This window comes from Zootoca vivipara, chromosome Z (assembly GCF_963506605.1).
Source record: "Zootoca vivipara chromosome Z, rZooViv1.1, whole genome shotgun sequence".
Taxonomy (NCBI): Eukaryota; Metazoa; Chordata; class Lepidosauria; order Squamata; family Lacertidae; genus Zootoca; species Zootoca vivipara.
Genome location: NC_083294.1, coordinates 12,420,337 through 12,440,906, shown reverse-complemented (window position 1 = coordinate 12,440,906; position 20,570 = coordinate 12,420,337). Strand labels below are relative to the sequence as shown.

The 20,570-nt window shown below is 44.4% G+C and overlaps 1 protein-coding gene across 5 annotated transcripts in view; it reads right to left on the bottom strand.

The window, feature by feature from the left end:
* The window catches only part of NUP214 (nucleoporin 214), an 84,689-nt gene that overhangs the window by 38,532 nt on the left and 25,587 nt on the right, over positions 1-20,570 (bottom strand). For 4 of the 5 annotated variants that reach the window (XM_035112652.2, XM_035112650.2, XM_035112653.2 and 1 more), the window contains exons 17-25: positions 19,891-20,049; positions 16,198-16,301; positions 14,947-15,138; positions 11,306-11,388; positions 9,852-9,935; positions 8,506-8,754; positions 5,230-5,385; positions 3,449-3,557; positions 110-185 (exon numbers count right to left, since the gene is read on the bottom strand). In XM_035112652.2, the coding sequence (XP_034968543.1) occupies positions 110-185; positions 3,449-3,557; positions 5,230-5,385; positions 8,506-8,754; positions 9,852-9,935; positions 11,306-11,388; positions 14,947-15,138; positions 16,198-16,301; positions 19,891-20,049 (1,212 nt within the window). The remainder of the gene's footprint in view (positions 1-109; positions 186-3,448; positions 3,558-5,229; positions 5,386-8,505; positions 8,755-9,851; positions 9,936-11,305; positions 11,389-14,946; positions 15,139-16,197; positions 16,302-19,890; positions 20,050-20,570) is intronic. The other variant, XM_060270448.1, reaches the window with a different exon arrangement.

Below are 20,570 nucleotides of genomic sequence, written 5' to 3'. Positions count from 1 at the left end.
CATGCAAAGTAAGTGCTCAAGTACTGAGCTACACCCCTTAGCAAAAACTCTGGCCTCTACAATAGGAAAGGTCTATAAAGAGAGAGAAATTTCAAGGGGCGGGTGATACCTGGCTCACTTGATTGGTAGCTACAGTTGCCAGAACCTGGTGGACAGCTTGTGCAGCAGACTGAGGAACCGATGATCTGGGAAAGGAAAAGGATAAGATTTCAGAGGCCAAACAAACCACCAAAGAATTCAACAAACAAAACACAGGAGCAAAGGAGGCTGCCATTGAATGAGCCAGATTGTTGGGGAACATATAGCTCAGTATTTCCTACACTGAATGGCAGAGGCTTTCTCCCAGCCCTTCCAGGAGAATCTGAGGATTAACTCTGTGTGACAGCATAAATGCTAAGCTGCCAAAAGAAAATGCAGGATTCTCAAAGGGTGTGTTGCCTGCTGCACCCCTGCATGAGTTACTGTTATGCCAATTACATTCTGCCAAGTTTGCATAATTCTCCTCCATCTTTGCATAGGACAGGATTGGGTCAATCAAACGTACCAGAGATGGGAATTCTCTAGCCTTTTTACTGCTTTCATATTTACTCCATTTTTATCCCATCCTTCCTCCAAGGGCTGCATTCCCTTCTGGGGGCAAGATGCCAATAGGAGGTGGGGCCAGAGGCAAAAGTATGAGAAGCAATCATTGTAAAATTTTAGCTTTGTACAGTAGACTAGTTCAGGCATCCCCAAACCTCAACCCTCCAGATGTTTTGGACTACAATTCCCATCATCCCTGACCACTGGTCCTCTTAGCTAGGGATCATGGGAGTTGTAGGCCAAAACATCTGGAGGGCTGCAGTTTGGGGATGCCTGGGCTAGTTTCTACAAACACACTAATCCACCCCTCTCTATCCTCCATCCAAGCAAGCTAGAGGCTTTATCAGAGTTCATGGGCATAGCCCAGCAAGGCAAACACACTCAAGAGGAGTCGTTCACCCATACACTACTTGTGGGCTTCTTCTTGGTTCCTGTTGATAGCAGAAGACCTGTGGTCTGATCCAAGAGAATTCTTTTTGTGAGGGTGTTTGCAGAAGGCTTGCTTGCAGCAACAGCCAGGAATGGGTAGAGGATGCACAGAGAAAGTGTTGCATTCCCCTTTGGTGTGAGTGTGTGTATACACACAAACACACTCCTCCATTTACATAGACTGGGTTCTTTTATTTTTTTTGTCACACTGACAATACCATGAATCAATGCCTGCCATCTCCACCCTGGTTTGAAATCCTGGAGAGCCAGGTCACTTTGATACGTTGGCACGCTATCTGCAAAATTTAACAATTCCAAAACACAGGCGCGCTTTCGCAGGATTAAATTGACTGCCTTTAGCTGTACTTGAGGGTCGATTTCATTCGGGGGAAAAAGCTTATGTCAAATGTGGAGATGGCAGTATTGAATCAGTAGCTCATGTGCTTCTAGCTTGCACCCTTTATAAATATTTGAGGAGTGAAGTTATTACCCCTCTACTATTGTCCATACCAGGTCACTCAACCATTGCTACTGTGACCTTTCTTCTAGCAGATAAACATAACCAGGTGACAGCAAAAGCTGCAAAATAATTTATCAGGCGCAATTAGAATAAGATCTGTGATTTGATTGTTGATGTAAACCTCCAGAATGTATTTTGTATAGTTAAGTTTTTACCTCTATCCTGGGTACATTTTATTTTATTTTATTGCTATGACTAGTGGCCAATGCAAATAAAAATTCTTCTTCTTGGTGGTAGAGGATATGCTTTAAATGCAGGTGGTGCCAGGTTCAATCCCTAATATATCCAGGTAGGACTGGGAAAAGAATCTGTGCCTTAAATCCTTGCAGAGCTGCTGCTGGTCAGTGTAGACAGGACTGAGCTAAATGGAATCAATGGCCTGACTTAGTATAAAGCATCTTTCTATGTCCTGACCAGCTCTCATTCTCGTTCTCTCGTTCTCTCTCTCTCTTCCTAGGGTAATCATGTTCCTAATTAATATTTAACCCTTGAACCAGCCATGTGCTGGGATTATGAGACGTAACCCTCACCATCAGTGGCGTCAGATATAGCATGTGCAAAATCCCAGCAGGATATATATAAAAGACAGGCTGGCAAGCACAATATGACAGAGCAGATGTTTTTCACAGTAGCAGAGGGAATAAACAGAGCAGACGGATGGCCAAAAAAGCAGGCAGATCTGATGCTAGCTTGCAAGGAGGTTAATTTTTCACATTGTAAAAATAAAATAAGGGGAAAGGAAAGGAAAGGGGGGAAAGGGGGGGGTTAGAGGCAGACAACAGAAGGAGTTAATGAATGACAAACAAAAAGAAGGGGACATAAACTAAAATGTGGCCAATTCACCTTTTAGGATGGAACACCAGTAAATCACCAACTTACATAAAGGAATGACAGGTGATGTCTTTTCCACCGCAAAAAAAGGGGGGCGATTTGCAGGGAAGAAGCGGCAGCAGAGAGTGTGGGGGGAAAGCTATGGCTCAGTGGTAGAGAATCTGCTTTTCATCCCAGACAACTCTAGGCAGGCCTGTGAGAAACCCCTGTCTGAAATTCTGGAGAACTGCTGCCAGTCAATGTACACAATACATGGACCCGTTTAACCTGGTATAAGGCACTTTACTCTGTTCCCAAGTTAGCAAGTATATAGACAACTACACATATTTGACCATCTGGCTGGGGATTTGTTTGGAGATGCTCTGAAGCGATAAACACGCACCAGGTGCTATTATGCTTAATTGGGACTGGCAAGGTGGGGTGGTGGGGTGAAGGAGGTGGACATAAAAATCAGAAACTTGTATCCTCCATGTGACTTCAAGGAAGGTTGAATGTACAGGCAACTCCCAATTTATGCGGGGGTTATGTCCCAGAGCCTCGTGTGCGTAAGTGAAAATCACTTTAAGTAGGGAGCAACCTCTAAACTCCCGTCAAATGCTCCCTCTGCTGCTCTGTATCCAATCCAGAGCAAAAATATAAAAGTTCAACTGGAATTGAAGCTCTAGAGCAGGGAGGAAGCTCGAGGACGAGCGGAAAAGCGGTGGTGGTGGTGGCTGTGCTAGCACACATCAGCTGTTAGGCAATCATGCACAATATATATGGGTCATGCGCAAGTCAATCACATGCAAGTGGGGGGTGCCTCTATGTGCATTCCGGGTCACTAAATCCACAGTCATTTTAATTTTGGAAGGCCAGGGGACTAGAAACTTTATTTTAAAGACAAAAGCCAAGGCCATGGAATACAGAGAGCCTCTTCTTTTTCAATGGCCCCTTTGCTCCTTCAAAAACAAGCCAACCAGCTTCAGGAGCCCAAGCAGAGGCTCACCACTACCTTTCCGAAACAGTTACACTGCCCTACTGACAGCTGAACCTTCCTGAAAGCATGGTTTAAACAAAAACAGGACATTCAAAAGGTATTTTACCTACCCTATTATTGCAGAAACAGCTGGAGGAGAGGTGTTACTCTTGAGTTCTCGCACATTCACCACCTGAGGGACATTCTTCAAAGTTGATTCAGTTAAGGAAGCACTCGCAGCTTTAAACATAAAAATAAAGAGACATGCTAATGGTTAAAATAACCTATGATTAACCAGACAAGGTTAAGAGGCTGCATATTCAGAGAAAGAGCAACCGCTTTGCATGCAGAAGGCCCCAAGTTCAACCCTTGGCATCTCCAGGTGTGTTGTGTTCATTTTTAGACTGTAAGACTGTCTTGTGTTCGAATCCCTCTGATGGGGTGAGCTCCCATTGCTCGGTCCCAGCTCCTGCCAAGCTAGCAGTTCGAAAGCACCTCAAAGTGCAAGTAGATAAACAGGTACCGCTCCAAGCGGGAAGGTAAATGGCGTTTCTGTGTGCTGCTCTGGTTTGCCAGAAGTGGCTTTGTCATGCTGGCCACATGACCCGGAAGCTGTACGCCGGGCTCCCTCAGCCAAAAATGCGAGATGAGTGCCGCAACCCCAGAGTCAGTCACGACTAGACCTAATGGTCGGGGGTCCCTTTACCTTTAAACTGCTCTGGGAGCCTTTCTGGCCAAAGAACAGAGTACAAATGTTCTAAATAAAAATAAATAAATATAACTGGGATTCAGAGGTGCACTGCCTCCAACAGAGGGATGGCTAGTAGCCATCAAAGGCCATGGCAAAAAAATGCTGAAGGGCACACAACTGTAATAACCTGCCCATACGTTTGGGCCCTTGCAGTGGTATCACCTCTTGAAACCCAGTAACTTCTTTGAGAGACACTGAAGTCTCCCCAGGGGTGAGCATTGCAATCAGCGTCTTGAAATGCTTTTGAGGTGTTATCGTCTGCTATTGGCTTCTTAGAACATTCTTCCCCGAAAGCCTTGCCAAAATGTACTCTGCACAAGGCTAATGATATTTGCCAGATTGCAATGTTACTGGTATTTTATCAACCCTACTGCAACATCTTATCAGTATATAATTGTTACAGTTGTGTGCCCTTCAGCATTTTTTTGTTTGGTTGCTATACGGTGCTGTGCTCTTTGCATATTTTTTTTTTATCTAGCAGCCATTGATAGCCTTGCCCTTCAAGAATTTGTCTAATCCACACAAGTGGGGCAGAGCATTGTTCAGGAGTGGAAGAAGGCTCTCATTCCCTTCACATGCTGAGCTGGTTTGGAAGATGACTAAGTGACCAATGAGACTCCATTGACGTATTTTCTGAACCAACCCCTCTCTTTCAGTAATGATTAAAGGTAAAGGGAACCCTGACTGATAGGCCCAGTCATGGATGACTCTGGGGTTGCGGCGCTCATCTCGCTTTACTGGCCGAGGGAGCCGGCGTACAGCTTCTGGGTCATGTGACCAGCATGACTAAGCCACTTCTGGTGAACCAGAGCAGCGCACGGAAACGCCGCTTACCTTCCCACCGGAGCGGTTACCTATTTATCTACTTGCACTGCGTGCTTTCGAACTGCTAGGCTGGCAGGAGCAGGGACCGAGCAACGGGAGCTCACCCCGTCGCGGGGATTCAAACCGCCAACCTTCTGATTGGCAAGCCCTAGGCTCTGTGCTTTAACCCACAGCGCCACCCGCGTCATGATTAAACCTCCTCTTTTTCGTTTGCTTTCATCAATGGCGTGAAAAACTTCTCAAGGAAAACCCGAGTTAAAAAGGTGAGGAGATGTGCAGAGTCTGCCCAATCATTAGCAACCCCAAATCGATACCTAGTCAAAGGGTGAGGTTTACCTGGGTTCTGGGTAGCCATCTGCCTCCGCAATGCTGCTTCCGCTGCTGCCTGGGGTGCTGGGAGGCCAGTGGTGGGAGCGGGGGCTCCGTGCTTCACTGTCTTTGTTGCCAGCATTGTGCTGTCTGCCCCTTGGGGGATGACTCTGGGCATGGCTACTGGAATGCGGTGGGAGAAGATATTGTTAAGTTACTATGAACAGCAGGGAATTGAACATCTTGTAAACATCATGTAAGGTTCTACACTTAGGCAGGAATAACTAGCTGCCATAAGATGGGGGGCACCTAGCTTTCCAGTAGTACACGTGAAAAGGATCTAGGGGGTCTTAGTAGATCACAAGCTTAACATGAGCCAGCAGTGCAATGCAGCAGCAGCAGCAGCAGCAGCAGCAAAAAAAAAAGCTAATGCAATTCTAGGCTGCATCAACAGAAGTATAGTGTCCAAATCAAGGGAAATAACCAGTTCCATTCTGCCTTGGTCAGACCCAATTACAGGACTGTGTCCAGTTCTTGGCCACACAGTTTAAGATGAATATTGAGAAGCTGGAACATGTGCAACCAAGATGATCAAGGGTTTGGAAACCAAGCTTTAGGGTGAATGGCTGAGGGAATTGGGTATTTTTAGCCTGGATAAGAGAGACTGATGGGAGATATGATAGCTATCTTCATATATCTTAAAATAACTGTAAACAAGTGAAAACGCTAGCAGGATTAAGGTAAATACAACAGAATAATGTATACAGTAATAAAGAAATACAATGGGGGGGAGAATTAAACTAAATGGTTTTATCAGACTATGCAGAATTATGGGAAAATTAAAAGAACAATGGAAGAGGAAAGAAAGATGGGTTTTAGTTTCCCTCTCCTTTCCTTCCTTTGAAGTATCAGGCTCTGCTGTGCCATACCACAAACTGCTCTTGAAGGACCCTTTCAAAAACAGTTTGGCTAGACAGCTGGAGAGGCTGCTATTTCAGAGCCTTAAGTCCACAGCACCCATATGAAATCAGTTCTGTGGTTATCTGGTTCTGGGCCAAGGCTTTGAGACCCTGTGTGCATTTTTTTTTAATTAAAAAATATTGCAACGATACGAGGCCAAAACAGAAAGCAACGGGCCCTCTGAGAACCCTTATAGCAATAATGAAAATTTACACAAAAGGGTCGTATCTTCCCAACAGCTCATCGCCATTTCCACTTCCATTCCCAAAGGATGTGCTAATCTGTTAATGTTATTAGTTCTGCTTCCCAAGAGGCTTTCCTCAACCATACTATGGTGTGTAGCGGCCCATTGTGAATTTCCAGTGCTTTTGTAACAACAATGGGAGAAGTTACGGAATTGGGATTTGAAATTTACAGGATGTCATACTTTGAAAGAAAATTATATGAAAATGATGTATTGTTGGTACTTAACTCCTAGTAATTAGCTAAAATGTATAAAACAAGGTCAAATACATTCTGGAAATGCAAGGGGGGGGGAGGCACCTTTTACCATATGTGGTAGACTTGTAAAGTAGTAAAAGAATTCTGGGAGATGATATATAATGAACTGGAAGGAAAATGTTTAAAATAACTTTTTCTAAATAAACCCAAAGCTTTCCTTCTGGAAATTTTAGGTGCCGAAATACCAATGGACCAGAAAAGACTATTTATGTATGCGACCACTGACAAAAATAAAATGACCATAAGTATCAGAAATCAGGAAGACCAAAATTTTAATAAGGAATGGGGAAAATACATAATTTACCTTAAAATATAATATAATAATAATAATAATAATAATAATAATAATAATAATAATAATTTATTATTTATACCCCGCCCATCTGGCTGGGTTTCCCCAGCCACCCTGGGCGGCTTCCAACAGAAAAATGAAATAAAACAATTAAACATTAAAAGCCTCCTAAACAGGCTGCCTTCAGATGTCTTCTAAAAATCTGATAGCTGTTTTTCTCTTTGACATCTGATGGTAAAAATCATTGTAATCAAATAAAATTATTAGTAGGATTGAAATATTACTTGTACAGTCAAATCTCAATTTGCAACCACAATTTGTTCCGGGGAGCCAGTTGCTCCCTGAGTTTGTCGTAACCGAGGGGCTCTTCTGCGCAACCGCACGCCATGGAACCCAGATGTAAACACTTCCGGGCCTGCGGTGGTCGCAAACTGATTGGTCGCAACGGAGGTGGTCGCAAACCGAGGTATGACTGTAGTTTAACAATGAATTATGGTTGTGATGGAGATATAATAGATTTGGATTAATAGAGAAGATGCAAGGGGGAGGAGTTAATGTAAGAGACCCACAAAGGGGAGGGAGGAAGTCCAGGGGAATCGGCGGAATTCTCTTTGTTTTGGTTGTTTGACAATTGTTTGTAAATTTCAAAATCTGAAAATAAGCCTAAATAAATAAATAAAATAAATAAAGCCTTTACCAATTAGATGTTTGAGACCGCATCTCTCATTAACCCTAGCCAGAAAGGCCTGGAACTGCCATGCAAGGCACTGGGGACTGTTTGAGGTCAATACCACAGGGCCAGTCAACTGTCATCAATCTAACCTACCACTCTGGGTTTATACAGTCGTACCTTGATTGTCGAGCTCCTTGGTACTCATCCATTTTGGCTCCCGAATGCCGCAAACCAGGAAGTGAGTGTTTCAGTTTGCAAATGTTATTTGGAAGCCAAACATTCAACAGGGCTTCCGCAGCTTCCAAGTGGCTGCAGGAACTTCTTGCAGCCAATTGGAAGCTACGCCTCAGTTTCCAAACATTTTGGAAGTCGGACGGACTTCCAGAACAGATTCCATTCAACTTCCGAGGTACCACTGTAGTAGGGAGAAGGAAACCATGTTTGCTGCCCTAAGCTTGTTAGAAGAAGGGCAGCATAATAGTGAAACAACAACAAATGCTACAGTTTGCTCCCTTCCAGATCCTGCAGCTCAGAAACTCAATAGAATACTGAGGCCCAGTAGCAAAAAGGTTGAGCAATTTTCAACAAAATGAGCAAAAGAATGTGTGAAGAATTAGGTTGAGGATGAGTTAGTGGAGAATTTAGGTTTCTTGACATAAAGTGTCCATGTTTTCAGCTGTGCACAAAACTGTAACAGACACTTAACAAAAGAGATTCCAATCATGAAAATTAATATACTAATGGTCCACTATAGCTCAGCTCAGCTCAGCATCACGTCAACTCAATTCAGCACCTGGTCTCCAACAAAATTGACAAACAAAAATCCTGCAAAATGGAACGCAACATGAGAAAGATGTGCATTCTATAGTCTACTCACTTAAAGTGCCCATTGGGATGTGGGGTTTGCCATGAGGGAGGGGCTGTATCATTAGACCAGGCTGAATTGAGGGGGTTCGGACAACGGGGGCATGCCGGGGAACTTGGATTGGGGCCACCTCTTCTTCCTCTTGATCTGGGGCTTGAACATCCTCATTCTCCAGGGACTGAGCAACGGAAGACGTGGAGCTAACATCATCCAAATCTTCATCGTATCTCAAGGACAGGAAGGCTGACTGGGAGAGGTTGGCTGAAATTGTAACGCAAAGAGGGGATGAGAGCAATTAGGAAGCTTATACAGTAGTTTTGAAGGGGTGGGTGGCATTTCAGAAGGAAGAGTCATGGAACAAGATATGATTGGATATTGGCACTCTGATATGTCGAGGTGCCTTTGCTCTGACCCAGCAAGATTAAAGTTGTCTTAGACTGCATACACTGCCAATACATTTAAAGCGCATAGCTTCCTTCAAAGAATCATGGGACCTGTAGCTTAAGGTTGCTGAGAATTCTAGCTTCAAGGGATAAACCATAGTTCCTATGCTGCTTGGAGGGAGGCTACATGTTTAAAATGTATAGTGTGCAAGCAGCTTTAGATTAATTTAAAATAGAACCAAGCACTTGGAAGAAAAGAGGGAGGCAACAGCATACTCGAGCAAATCCCAAGGATTGTAGGACAGAAACAACAACACCCCCAACAACTCCCAAAGGGGAGCCCCTCCAAAAGGCAGGGCAATGAGGAACAAGCATGGTCAGTGGAGCTACAGAATGTCAAGTTGACAATTAAAAAAGAAATATAGTGGTACCTCGACTTACAAACCTCGACAATTGAATTTTTCGACTTATGAATGGGGCAAATGGCCGCACGCTTACGAATTTCTCGACATCCAAACGGAAACCGCAGCGGTTTTAGATAGGGTTTTTTCGACTTACGGATTTTTAGATGGGGTTGCTTTGACTTACAAATTTTTCCGTTTCCAATGCATTCCTATGGGAAATCGCGTTTCCAATGGCGCTTTTCGACTTATGAATTTTTCGACCTACGAAGGTGCCTTTGGAACGGATTAAATTCGTAAGTCGAGGCACCACTGTATACAAAATGTGTTGGTGGGGGAGGGGATAGTGAATTGGTCTGATAGAGCCTCTTGCAGCTAGTAGAGCAGGAAGGCATGGCTACCCTGAACAGAAGGACCCCTTGAAGAGGAGAGGAATATATTGCAATGCTTTGCAGCTGGCTCCACCTAATGGCAAAGGCAGGCTATTGTGTGTGCCTGTGTGTCAGGGGAAGAAGCCAGCTGGAAAAACAACTTTGCCAAATGATGAAGTTATTTTCAAGTCCTAGGAGGATACCTGGTGCAGTTGTCCTTACGGGCGGCACCTTCCTCTTAGACAGCAAATTCCTCAGCTGGGCCTGCTTCACAGGGGACAGTTTGGCTGGAAGAGAAGCAAGAAGGGTGATTATTTATCAAACATAGCCAGTATGGGCCCTTATAATCCTGCAGCCATTCAGTTTCAATTGCAAATCCTTACATCCATTAAAAAGAAAAAGAGAGACAAGGTTTCTAGCCAACTGAGTTCTAGAGCAGATCCATTTAAAAGTAATGGACCGAAGTAAGTCATGCCCTACAATTTCAATACATTTACTCTGAGCAGGAGTAAATTAAATGTTAGCAGATACCAACTTGCTAGTTACATATAGTGCAGCTTGTTGAACTCAGTTTCCCAGATGTACTGGGAACACTTTATCAAATTAACCTGAAAGCCAGCCCATGGATTTGAAACCAGTAGCAAATGCCATGGACTCCCTCCTCCGCTGAGAACAGCTTCCCTCAACCTGGTACCCTCTGTAGGTTTTGGACTGCAAGTCCCGCCAGCACCAGCATGCTTTTGTAGTCCATAACACCCACTGAAAAGGTGGCCATAGGTAATTCTCTATTTTAGGATTAAATAGGATTTTATTTGATATTTAAAAAATGGTTGCAAAGTGAAACAAGTTACGCATGCTAGCCTTGTAGCGCTCTTCATATTTGTAGCAGTCATAAAAAATAAAATACAGATGAAAAAAATTGGTGTGTGTATTGTATGTAATGTTAGACCTACTCAGAGTAGATCCACGGAAATTAATGAACATGACTAACTTGGGTCCACGCCAAGTAGAATTTAGCTGCATACAATGTTTTGTTCATTTCTTCCTTTGCTTTATTACATCACCATCAAACCAGAAGAAAAACCAGTCCTCACCAGTCACCTGGCCCAATCTTAAAGATGCTGGTAGAATCTTCATGGTGGATTTCTGAAACCTTGTGAACTTAGGGTTTTGTTTTTGTTTTTGTTTACATCACATTTAGCACCCAAAAGCAGCTGTTTTATGGGCAATACTGTTGCTGCTCCACCTACATTTTTATTGCTGTGACTATATTCTAACTTGTTTTATAGCTTTACCATGCAGGTAAAGAGCAGGGCTGAGGCTTGAAGAAGCGACTCAAGCTAGACAAAAAAATTATTATTTCATACAGCGGTTGGGTTCACATGTTAACACTAAGACAAACCGTGGTTTAGCATGAACATGCTGCTGCTGCTGCAGAGCAGATTGCGGTTGCTTTGCCAGCCTTTTTAGGTCAGTTTGGTAGAGCAGCTAAGCTCAACAGGCTGGCTCAACTTGCCTCCTGAGCCCAGGATTGCGATTTGGGATGCTCTTCCTTTACCACAATCAGTAGCCTGTAGTGGAACAGGTGTGAGCTCCTCTCTGGGATCCAGCATTAGCACTACACAAGGACAGGACAACAGAGCAATATAGTCACTACCTGGTGATTTTGAAGTCTTGGTGCAAGGTTGAAGAGTAGCTTTTGTCAAGGCGTTACTTAGGCTCTCCAGTTCACTGTCAAGGCTGAGTTGAAGAGAGTTAGAAAAGCAGCATGGAGGGAAAGAAAAGAAGAAGCCAGACATCAATCAGACCCTATTTACTGTTTCTGAAGAACTCAAAAAGCACAACTACTGTTGGATTCTTGGCACAGCAATGAGCCATGGCAGAAACGTGGTCTCAGCAACTTAAAATTAGCTAAAGGCAAAGCTAAAATATTTATGGGGATGAACCCATCATTAGTCCTACTTAAGAGTATACCCATCTAAATTAATGGACGGGGTTGATTTAAATAAATTTCAATGGCTCTACTTGGAATGCAGCTTGGCTGAATACCAATTTTAGCTCAATTTTTATACACTGCAATATGATTTTAGTCCATATACAAACCAGGGGCATCCGCAGCAATTTTTATCAAAGCTCTTCCTCAGATGATGGAAAAGAAACTGAAGCAAAAAAATGTAATACTATGATGAGGTGCAGAGGAAGACACTAAGTTGCCAATGCATCTTAACCTATATGCTTGCTGGCACTTAGAAGAGGAAAAATATGTCCATATTTTATTTAACAACAATATACCACTTAATTGTAAATGGAACCTCTAAGTGGCTTACAAAAAGTAAAGCAAAAACAATAAAATTACCTGGTTTGATTAACCAAATTTTTATATATATACACTGCCTGATTGTAATAAATAAAACCTCGAAGCAGTTTACAAGAAATAGTAAAATTAGCAATACAAAACCCGAAACAAATTTTAAAACCTTTTAAAAGAAATAACATTAGCAATTAAAGAGAGATTAAAGCATGTCAACATCTGGAGATGCTTGCCTTATGAAAGACAAGATAAATAGAATGTCAACATTAATTTTAATGTGTGTTTTTTTCTTATTGTGGATTTTAAATATTTTTTAAATTCCTGTTTCTATGTGTCTGGACAAGCTTACCTAAACAAAAAATAGGCACTGAAAAGGGAATAGTGAAGGCACCTGTCTGGTGTCATTAAAAAAGAAGTTCCAGAGTGATAGGACAGCATCCTCCTGTGATGGTTAGTAGGAAAAGAAGGCTCTACTGCACTTGTGGGAAGCAGGTTAGGCCAGTGGTTTTCAACCAGTGTGCTGTGGCACCCTGGGGTGCCTTGAATGACAGTCAGGAGAAACACTGGCCTCTGTCCCTCTCTCCCTCCTCTGATGCCGTCTCGCATCTCTGCCTCCCAAAAGCTTGCACAGCTGTTTGTTGCAGTAGCCCTGGCTACAAGCTCTCCGGGCAAATGGTGCCTCTGGGGCTGGCCAGGCGGTGGGGGGGTGGGGCTGGTTGCCAGGAGCTGAAGCGAACAAGCGGGCGAGGGAGCCCAGCCAGCCAATCTTCCAGCCCTTGCTGTTGGGAATGGAGAGACAAGTGAGAGGCTGAGCAGGCATGCGTTGCACTGGCCTTTCTTGTGCTTGCTGTGTGCAAGGCTTGCCTGGAAGCTGAGTGTCCAGCATCAAAGGGGAGCCTTTCCAACATGCACACCCAAAAGTGAATGTTGCCTCCCAAAGTGAATAAGGGGCTGGCCTCACGTTCACCTTTGGCCAGTCTCAGTTGGGCTGCTAAGGCTAGCGGAATCCTCTTCCCAGGCCCCTGCGGGGCAGTGTGAGGAGGCAATGCTCTTTGGGATGGGGGGCGGGGGACTAGGGGCGGCTGTGGCAGCTCCCTGGAGGACTCCCAAGGAGAGGAGGCTGAGAGAACACTCCGCAAGGGAGGGTGTTTGGAAAAGGGTGAGAGGATGCTAGCCCTTCAGGCAAGGGGTGAAATAACTGGGCTCCGGAGCCCCACAGGGGTGTTGCAGAAAGAATGTAGTTGGGCAAGGGACTCAAAAAGGTTGAAAACCTCTAGGTTAGGGGATCCAGGACAGGCCACATGGCATGTACACAATGAGCTCTGTACTTCAACAGAGGGAAATGGGGGCTGCTACCATGACTGCCCCCACGTCCAAGCATCCAAAGCCTTTGAACCTATCCATTCTTAAGGAAATCAGCCCTGCGTGCTCATTGGAAGGACAGATCCTGAAACTGAGGCTCCAATACTTTGGCTACCTCATGAGAAGAGAAGACTCCCTGGAAAAGACCCTGATGCTGGGAAAGATGGAGGGCACAAGGAGAAGGGGACGACAGAGGACGAGATGGTTGGACAGTGTTCTCGAAGCTACCAACATGAGTTTGACCAAACTGTGGGAGGCAGTGGAAGACAGGAGTGCCTGGCGTGCTATGGTCCATGGGGTCACAAAGAGCGGACACGACTAAACAACAACATATTTTTTTTAAAAAAACAGTAAGGAATCCTTGACCCTCAAGATGTTCTGAACAATGACTCCCACCACCACTGGGCTATTGGCCAGGGGTGGATGGTAGCTGTAGTTCAACCACATTTGGAGGGCCAAAGGTCCCCCACCACCTGTTTTATAAGAACTCTTTATGTAGGCTGGCTTCCAGTGAACTCAGCTACTGTAAATATTGAGTAGAGAGGGGCCTTTTTTTAGCTCACAGCTCTTAACCAATACGCTATTCAATTTAGACATTTAAGTACATATGGAAAGAGAAAAGCAAGCAACTCACAGGAAACTAGTGTTTACAAGCATATTCCTTTGAGGAAAACTAAACTGGCTGGCAGGACAAGAAGATCCACCTGCATTATCAGTTACAAGAGGTTGGATTCCAAGTTCCATAAGCGGAATCTGCTCATGGAATGGACTTTTCCACCTCCTTCCCTCTAACTTGAGTCCCTTACCCACCATAAAAGCAGCCCTGGTATATTCTTATTTGTGGGAAGGGGACTCCCATAGTATAGAATGTGGTACTTGGGGATGGGGAAGGTGGTGAAATCTGAGCACTTCAAAGCCCCCTGGGCAAATGGAAGCACCTTCTAGACATGTAAACACGTACGACTGTGCTCAGTATAAAGGATGGTGGGATACAGTTTCTAACAGAATCCAGGGACTAAAAGCCACCGTCATTCAAACTGAACAGAGGAAAAGATTTTCAGAAAATGTTTACTCAATGATAGAGAGCTGGATGGGGCTGGTGATGGGTTGGAGGAGTGTGGGGGTGGAACATGGCTCAACACAGGTATCCGTTTCAGTCCACAATCTCTGAAAGCTCAAAAGCCTACTTAGTTTGTCTCACTGCCAAGTTCTCTATTATTCACAGCACGCTTTGGGCCCTTAAGCACTAGATACACACTCTTTTAAATAAAAGTATGCGCGCACACACACACACACACACACACACACACTTTCCATTCCATCTAGATGCAAACACAAGGAAGGAAAATGTGGCTTACATCTAACATTAGACCCATTGAAATTAACAGACATGACCAACATACCGTAGATCCATTAATTTAAATGGATGGTTTTCAACTCCAATAGTAGACCTCTTGAAATTAACAGACCTAACTTCATTCTTTTCAGTGTCTACGCTGAGCAAAACTTAGGTTGGACACAATGCTCCTTCTTTGGCAAAGCTCTGAACCCAGCACTCAGATGAATCAATGCACTGCAGAGTGGGAAAGCAAAGCTGCTTGGGGGGTTTCTTGAGCAATGCCCACCTTTGTATGCTGCTGCTGCTGCTGCTGGAAGAGGTGGTAGTGGATAGGCTCCACCGTGGCGTCTGATTGTACAAGCGGAGCTCCTGCAGGCTGCCCACCAAATCCTTCAGCCGTTTCAACTGCTGGTCAATAATCTCCCGGTTATTGGTGAGTGCATTGAAGAGAGTCTCGCGCTCAGGTACCAGTAAACGCCTATTTTGAAAAGGAAAAACCAGAAACCAAATTTCAACAGGGAGAGAGAGAGAGGCAAAAGAACAGAGAACAATACAACAAAAACAATACAAAGATTTAAAGAACAATGTCATATATTTATACAGTTAAAAGGAATACCAACAGAAATGCAGATTGTAAAGGGTAGGTCAGAGAATAACACTACAAATATCTGCAGATGGAGAGCACAGGAAGGGAGTGCTCGTGTCCTTGAATGCTGCTTATCGGTTTCCTACAGGCATCTGGTTGGCCACCGTGAGAACAGGATGCTAGGCTAAATGGATCATTGGCATAAATCAGCAGGGCGTTTCTTATAAGAACTAGGATTTGTTTGTTTTTTATAATACCATCGAATTGTAGAACTGGAGGGGAACTGGTCCAACTCCCTGCAATGCAAGAATCTCAACCCAGTCAGTCCCTTCATCCAATTTGAAAACTGAAACTGGACTCTGCTTACCTTTGAAAATGTGCCAGCAGTTTTAATGCTGCACTGACTGGGATTTGTTATTATGCTAGATACTGTATTTGTGTTTTTATGTTGCAAACCGCACTACAATATTGGAATGAAGGGTGAAACAAACAAACAAACAAACAAACAAACAAACAAACCTCTCAAAAGGCTAGTTGGAAGAGGAAAGTCTTCAACAGGAGCAGAGAAGAAAACAGAGAGGGGGACTGCCCTTATATTGCAGCGGAGGATTCCATAAAGCAAGTCCCCCTACACTAAAGACCCAATTCCTACCTCATACAGATCTCCTGGGTTAGATGATTATGCACAGGAGGCCAGACCGACCATATGCTGGGAATGCTCTAGCTCCAGACTTCTGATCAGGAAGCTGGACTAGAAAGTGGCCTTCAGGGTCCTCCTCCAACCAACCCTGTGGTTAAAGGATAGCAAATGAGGTGAACCTTGGAGCCTGAACTATTCCTTGAGTGAAAGTAATAACCTGATATTTTTGATGGGAAACAGGGAGCTCAGCCTCGAGAAGACACTTGGCTTTTTGAGTATCACTTAGCTAAGAAGTAAGCTTTAAAACTCACTTCTGCTTTTTTTGCTGTTCCAGGTGACGATCCCACTCCAAATCCAGGACATCATTCACATCCTGAACAGCAAATTTCACGTACTGGTGTAAGCGCCGGATTTCCTGCCCAGAAAAAAAAGAGGGTGGGGAATTTAGAATCATTTTAATCCACTCAGGACACTATACAAATATGTGGGTGGGTGGGTGGTCTCAGAAATTATTAAGATTATCAAGAGTTTACAACCATACTGATTTGGTTTCCTTCTGTGGTTAATGACAGACTGTGATCTAACTAGATTTCAATGAGGCTTCCGGCACCCAGTTGAGGAAAGGTGGGGCTGGATGCATCAATAACCAAAGAATTAGTGCACACAACCTTGGAGAAGGCATTTATTTAAAAACATTTCTATCTTCTCTGACCCGGCTTTAGCCTTATTGGTGATTGGGCAGTCTAAGGATACTAAAATAGTCCAATCAGAAACTTGCACTTGGACTACTGCAATGCGCTCTACGTGGGGCTACCTTTGAAGGTGACCCGGAAACTGCAATTAATCCAGAATGTGGCAGCTAGACTAGTGACTGGGAGTGGCCGCCGGGACCACATATCACTGGTCCTGAGAGATCTACACTGGCTCCCAGTACGTTTCCGGGCACAATTCGAAGTGTTGGTACTGACCTTTAAAGCCCTAAATGGCCCTGGTCCTGTATACCTGAAGGAGTGTCTCCACCCCCACCATTCAGCTTGGACACTGAGATCTAGCACTGAGGGCCTTCTGGCGGTTCCCTCCCTGCGAGAAGTGAGGTTACAGGGAACCAGGCAGAGGGCCTTCTCGGTAGTGGCACCCGCCCTGTGGAATGCCCTCCCAGCAGATGTCAAGGCAATAAGTGACTATTTTACTTTTCGAAGACAACTGAAGGCAGCCCTGTTTAGGGAAGTTTTTAATGTTTGATGCTGTACTGTTTTTAATATTCGGTTGGAAGCCCCCCAGTGGCTGGGGAAACCCAGCCAGATGGGTGGGGTATAAATAATAATAATAATATATTATTATTATTATTATTATTATTATTATTATTATTATTATTATTATTATTGCAGCTTCACATCTGGAACTAGCCAATCACTGGAATACACTGGAGCTTTTGGAGAAAGGCTAGTTGGCTGGTATTTGGGAGAAAGCATTGTTAAGAGGGCTTGACGTACCATAGTAGAGTACAAAGCGGTTTGCAGAAATAAAAGATGAATTTGAGAGAATCAGGATGTCTTTCTTGATTTATGTAAACCAGATCTGCCCTCCCTCAGCCTTCATCTCACTCTCAAGCCTAACTCATAGTAGTATTGGGAGGGCAAAGTGAACCTTCAAGCATTTTGTATACTGAAAAGGGTTATTTAATGTAGGAAGTGGTTTCAAGAAAATGGGGCCAAAGTGGAAAGGGCTGTTGCTGTTCATGGGCTCCAAAGAGGCATCTGATTGGCCACTGTGAGAAAAGGATGCTGGGCCAGACAGGCCTTCAGTCAAATCCAGCCAGATTCTGCTTATCTCTACCACGTTACAGATCTAGATTCACAGGTTTATTCAAGCAACAACAACTCAATGCCCCATTTTAATTTAGACGTGGCATTTGGGGAAGATGATTATTGCCTGCAGGGGGCCTGTTGGAGCCTCAACTGGTGTGCATGAATGATTGAAAATTGCCCCCCAAAAGGCTTCTTTAGTTTAATGAATGTGCTTGTTCCACTGGCTTCAGAGCTCAGCAGGGCTGCGGAAGATATCGATTTGCTGGCTGCTACACTTGTCGGGAGAGATGGCAGCTGCTTTTGGCAAGGATGTGTTGCTATTTTGAAGAGCATTGTCAAAAAAGAAAAGAAAAAGAGAGATGCTAGCCACCTTTCCTCGGTTTAAATTTTTTACAGCAAAAAAAGAGAGGCGGTATGCCTCTGATTATCAGTTGCTGGGAATTTCAAGTAGGGACAGCACAGCTGCACTCCATCTTGCTTGTGGGCTTCCCACTGGGGCACCTGGTTGGGCCCTGCAAGAACAGGAGGCTGGAGAAGGTAGGCCTGATCCAGCACAATTATTCTTGTGGCAAGGGAGTTCTCACCCACGGGCAATAAGAGATTAACTAACACCCTGACCTTACATTCAGCCTTCTAAGGTACTGTTTTAATTATGGTTTCTGCTCAGAGGTCACATCCCACATTATCCTCATGCATCCGAGCTGTGTCAATTACACAATACCAGCCAAGGCTCAGTTCAATATTTTACAGTTCAGCACGACAGGGGAGAAATAGCTTGTTTAACTTCTGACACCCCAGGGGAGGAGAAGCGCAAGCAGAGTGAGGTGAAGTCTCTCGTTCGAAAAAACCTTTTTGCACATTGGCAGGAACTTCCTGCGGCAACCCAGCATTTACAAGCCCATTTGGCTTCAAGCCTCCCCATCCGTGAAATTAACTGCAGCAGCTCAAGTCCTTGTAAATCATCACATTGAGCAGCACGGCACTTGGTGGCGATAAAACAATCCCCGATGATGAACCCACTTTTTCTTTATAAAAATTGGGTAAGAATTATTAAACTGGCACTTCATTACGAAAGCTCTGCCCTCCATATTTGAAGATGGAGTGAAGAAAAATGTTGAGAAGATGACATTGGCTTAAAGAAGAGCCTCTAGGCCAGCGGGCCAACAATTTGCCCTTTAGAGAATTGTACAATAGAGGCATTGCTCACCCCAGGAACGTAGGAAGCTGCCTTAAATTGAGTCAGGTCATTGGTCCATCTAGCTCAGTACTGTCTACACTGACTGGCAGTGGCTCTCGGGGGTTTCAGGTAGGGAACATTCCCAGTCCTACTTGGATATGCTGGGGAGTGAATCTGGGACTTTCTACATGCAAAGCAGGTGCTCTACCACTGGGCTATTGATTTCCCCCTAAACATAGGGAAGATTCTAGTCCTCGTGGTTCTGAATCAACAGCCAATTTACACAGGAAGCTGCCTTGTACTGAGTCAAACTACTGGTCCAACTAGCTCAGTATTGGCTACACTGATTGGAATATTTCGCCAGAGTTTCAGACAGGGTTCTCTCCCAACTCTACCTGGAGATGCCAGGGATTGAAGTTGGGACCTTCTGCATGCAAAGGAAATGTTCTACACCTGGGCCATGGCCACTTTAGCAAAAATAATAGGGGCTGTCAACTGGTAGTCGCAAAACCCAATCCAGTCTACAAATAGTTTCCATCCAATCTGGGGAATTGCACATGTTTTCACAGAGAAGCAGTACAGTGTAATGGAAAACCTGTGGTTCTCCAGATGCTGAGAGTTGTGGTTCACCAACAGCTGTAAGGACCAAAACATAGCTGCATGAAACTCACAGGGTTGCCGTGGGCCACTCACCATATCTCAGCCTAATCTACTTGACAGGGCTCTTGGAAATAAAAAAGGAGGGGAAGAGATAAGAGATTCATATACACTGTCCAAAGCTCTTACCAAAACATTTCCAAGCAAACACGCTTCACTTCTGAGAAGGGAGCAACTACCGGTAGCAGTAGGGAATGCTTGCTAGAGATTGGAGCAGCCTAAGTGACATCTCTAACTGGAACAGGTGCCATTACCTGCTGGAGACCATGGGGTTTGGAACTTCCTCTGCCTCCCTAGCAGGCATTTATAATTTCCCCCTGGCTCCCAAAGCTCTGATCCCCTTGCCCTATCAAGGATCCTACCTGAAGTTGAGCTTCACTTTTTGGGTCCAAAGGCCTCTTATACAGCAGGTGCAGATACTCAGTGTTGTGAGCTCGCGTGTCCTTCTGCCTTGCTTCTTCCAGCCCTGCAAACCCCTCCAGCAGGCTTGTCTTCAGGAGGCTAAAGTCTGCATGAAGGGACTACAAGAAAGGAACAAAGGGAGAGGAAGACCCACCAGGAAGTAGGTGGAACTCTTTGTCACAAAACACATATGTGGCTTTTCCACAGAAACATTAATTCATCAGGTCTGGAAGAAAGCTATACTGAGGCAACAACACAGTTCAGCAGCACAAACTGCTGCCACAAACAGGATTCTACATCTCAGGGGCAGGGGTGGTGGGACCTAACAAATCACAAGGCTTCTACAAGCCGGTCTGGATCCCAGTTCCCTGTTCATTTCTTTGTCAGATGGGGATTGCTGGGCTTGAACCTGAGACCTTCTGTCTGCAAAGCAGATGCTCTACCACTGAGCCATGGCTTTTGTCCCCTGTTCATTTCTTTTTAAAATCTTTGGCATCTGTATGCCACCACATAACCATAGCTAAACTAATTAGACAAAACAAAGCACTTAAAAAAAACAAAACCCCAACATAAATAGAACAAAATAAGTGGCAACAATAACATTAGCAACCTGACCCATTATATTTGTTACAGGTAGGTA